This window comes from Esox lucius, chromosome 5 (genome assembly GCF_011004845.1).
Source record: "Esox lucius isolate fEsoLuc1 chromosome 5, fEsoLuc1.pri, whole genome shotgun sequence".
In the NCBI taxonomy this organism is placed as follows: Eukaryota; Metazoa; Chordata; class Actinopteri; order Esociformes; family Esocidae; genus Esox; species Esox lucius.
The window spans coordinates 36,982,096-36,985,736 of record NC_047573.1 but is presented as its reverse complement, the minus strand read 5'-3'; the positions used below and the strand labels follow the sequence as shown (position 1 = coordinate 36,985,736).

The 3,641-nt window shown below is 37.7% G+C and overlaps 1 protein-coding gene across 1 annotated transcript; it reads left to right on the top strand.

Moving 5' to 3' along the window:
• The first annotated feature begins 1,394 nt into the window (after positions 1-1,394).
• On the top strand, positions 1,395-2,947 carry LOC114839386. The gene is made up of 4 exons (XM_034292459.1): positions 1,395-1,632; positions 1,766-1,913; positions 2,074-2,278; positions 2,389-2,947. Exons 1-4 carry the CDS (start codon positions 1,481-1,483, stop codon positions 2,691-2,693), a joined length of 810 nt encoding a protein of 269 aa, XP_034148350.1. The 5' UTR covers positions 1,395-1,480; the 3' UTR covers positions 2,694-2,947.
• Positions 2,948-3,641: the final 694 nt, after the last annotated feature.

Here is a 3,641-nt window from a genome sequence, read left to right as displayed (position 1 = left end):
CTGCACAGCGTGAGGGGATTTTTGTTTTCTTTCAGGCTTGAAAGCTGAAGGTAATACAGCCAACTCTTCAAAACTGTGCTGTATGTGAATGTATGTTTGAGTTACAATATTTAAATCTGAAAAGTGGATTGTTATTTACACGTTAAACCAGAGAAATGGCGAAAGATAATGCTAACAACAGACCAGACACGGAACAGCCAACAACCTCTACACATAATCAATCGACCACACCCCAAAATACAAATGAACCAACCGCTACTTTGTTACACAGCGATGCGCACAATAATCCTCAGATACAAGGCTTGTTAACCGAGCTTAGGAGCCCCCATTTTTCAAACGATCTAGTTGACCCTCCTTCGAGCTCTCTGATGCCAACTCAGTGCAGTGATGGCGATGTTAGAGTTATACAGCGTAATGCGTTTGACAATGTTGAATTACGACAGTTGATAAATTTACAAAATACTGGTGAAGTTGGTGATTTTGAATCCGTGTATCATTCGTTCTTTTCATATTCAATTGAGATTTCAAAATCGGAAAATGAAAAAATTGTTCCTTATTTCGTTATTCGTTTACGAATCTGATACCAAAAAACGAATAACGAGTCATTTCTCGTACTTTCGATTTAATGCTCAGATCAAAAATAGGAAATTAGGAAACGGGCCACAGACCGATTTTGATTTTGATATTTAATTTGTTCGATTTTTGTGAACCGGAAGTTACGGTCTTCTTCGTGTGTTGCACTTGGAAGTTTCCAAGTTTTTTTTATATACTGTCTATGGACGTTTCCCGCAATTTGGAAAACAGTTAGACGAGGCCTGGAAAACATCAATTATGCAGTGATTGTAAGTTAATGACTCAGTATTTCTTAAGTAATTTCGTATTGACACCATGGCCGCACTGGAACCATATGCTGATTTAATTAAAGATTTATTTGAAACTGGCAAGACACATGTAGAGATTTCCACAACGCTGCAGCAGATGGGTGTCCAGCGATGTTCTGAAATAAGTGTGAGAAGATTCTGTGTTCAGCACAACCTTAAGCGAAAAATACATGTATCGGACACAGAACTGGAGAGGGCTGTGGTTGGATCAATATATGAAGTAAGTTTTTTTTTTTAGGTTTTCACATTTTATATCCTGCCCGTCTTTCAAATGTTGTAGCGAATAACTGTATTTTTCTTAACAGACGGGCCCATCTTATGGCCGCAAGTTCATGACTGGATATCTGTCTTCAATGGGAGTGCATGCAGGAGAATGTCGAGTTGGGAAAATCCTCAGAGAGATTCATCAGCCATACCACGAATTCCGACATCAGGCAAGTTATATGCTAAGAATGAAGTAGGCCTACAGTACATGATGTTGCATGCATATAAGAATTTCTTTGATGTAGAAATGGTTCGTGAATATTCTGGGCTCAAAATATAAAACATGTCTTCAGGGTGCTCGTAATCTAAATCCCATCCCGTATCATGCGGAATATATGGGCCATAAAATTCACATGGACCAAAACGAGAAGCTTGTGATGTTTGGAGTGACACACGTCGTGGCAGTTGATGGCTACAGCGGCAAAATTGTTGCCAATGCCACCATGCCAGTGAAAAACAACCTTGTGATTTATGAGGAAGTTTACAGGTACAGTAAATACTGTTTTTGTCATAATATTTTCTGTGCAATGTATATTCTCTTTTCATTGGATGTAATTTTCTTATTGGATCAGTTAAGTTCAGTGCAGCCCTTTGCACATGTACACATTGTTTTATCTCAGATCTGCAGTGGTTAACCATGGGATGTGGGACCAACTCAGGGTCGACCATGGCAGGGAGTTTTACATGTGCTTGTACATGCAAGAGATGCTGTCAAGACATAGACACAACCCTAGCAGGCCACCATACCTTCAAACAACATCAACAAGGGTGAGGTTTTTGTAATACGGACTAACAGTACAACTAATATAATCAAATGCTTTTTTTATTCTAACAAATAAGGAGTGAAAGCATTTAAAATTGGAATTAATTTCCCAAACTAATCTATTACATTTTCATTCCATCTGAAATCGTGTTTTGTGTTCAACAGAATCTTCGAGTGGAAAGGATTTGGCCCGAGGTGAACAATCGCGTTAACTACCCATTGAAACAGGCCCTGGTACACCTGCTGGACCAAGAAGTCCTCAACATGGAGGACAATATGACTAAATTCTGCATTTCAAACCTGACATGTCAATTAAGCCAAATTGGACTAGGCAGAGTGGTGCAATCGTGGAATGCACACAGGATCCCAGGTATGCTAAACTGAATATGTACAACCCTTTGAAGCAGTTATTTTTTCACACGCCAACCACATACAGCATAAATGGCATTGCTTTGTTAGTTATTTGTTTCCTTGTTTTAGGACGTGGGATACCCAATGAACTTGCAGCAGGTGGCTGTCCAGCTAAAATCTCTGAAGAGCTGCTGCCCAATGCCTCTGTTGTGGCAAACATGTATGAGCAAGAGTTTGGATCCTCGCTAACTTGGGTGTCAGTTTTTGGAACTGACCCATTTTCATCTGAGGAGGATAGATGTCATGCAGAACAAGACTTTGCAGAAAACTACCCTGACATCTCTCTTCTTTTTAATCATGTGGTAAATAATGACTATACACCTTTCCAAGATGCCTTGTTGTACCTCATAAATGTCACCCAAAGATATGTCTGAAAACAGTAACTGAAATGCAGTGGTGTTGTTAAGTAGCTAGGAAAACAGACTGTGTTATGCTACAGTGCTGATTCAAAGTTAGTCAGCCCTTTATGCAGTTATAGTTTTTATATAAAATCTTAATTGGCCTCCACACTGTTGGAATCAATTATGGATCGGTCTCAGTGTGCTTTGTTCTTTACTTCATCAAACTAATCAGTCTGCATAGAGCCTCAATTGATACCCTCTTAATTGTTGCACGTTTTACCATTTGTTGGATGAGAGCACCCTGGTTAACTCTGCTCTTAAAGAAAAAAAAAAACCTAGGCATACAGATTTATTTAAAAATATTATGTAGCTGCCACTGTACCCACAACTTGTCAGTTGAATAATTTGACAAATAAACCTTTGCTTTCAACTCCGTTGTATTGAACTTTTTGAGGTGAAATAAAATCTTGCATACAATGACAAAGTATTGCACCAGTATTGCCAGAAGGGCAGACTTTTTATGCTTAATTAAACTATGATAACTTCAAATTCTGAAAAATATAAAACATAAAATAGTGCAAATTTGAGATTGCAGCTTAGCGTTCACATTATTGAAATATGGTTATGAAAACTAAAATGACCTTATTATGTACATGCATGAAAGTGCTTTAACTGTAGACTCAACATGTTATTCAAGGAGAAATAGAACACAAGCGACAAAACTACGCTATTGTGAATAGCCTACTTAATGTACAATACAATAATTTTAAAAGTTTCCAAATGCAACCAATTTAAGAAAATATAGAACATAAAATAGTGCAAATCTGAGATTGTTCCTTTGCTTTCACAGTATTCAAATATGAGCAAAAAAAGAGTTTGCTTAAACTGTAGACTTGACATGTTATTCAACTGAATTGAAATTGAACACAAAGAACAGTAAAACTGCAATTACGCATGATTGCATTCTGTACAGTATTACTC

Excerpts from the sequence above, each read along its gene's own strand:
- LOC114839386 (XM_034292459.1), top strand. The coding sequence starts at position 1,481 with ATGGGCCATAAAATTCACATGGACCAAAACGAGAAGCTTGTGATGTTT. Across the intron at positions 1,633-1,765 it reads ATTTATGAGGAAGTTTACAG|ATCTGCAGTGGTTAACCATG; the intron begins GTACAGTAAATA and ends GTTTTATCTCAG. Across the intron at positions 1,914-2,073 it reads TTCAAACAACATCAACAAGG|AATCTTCGAGTGGAAAGGAT; the intron begins GTGAGGTTTTTG and ends TGTGTTCAACAG.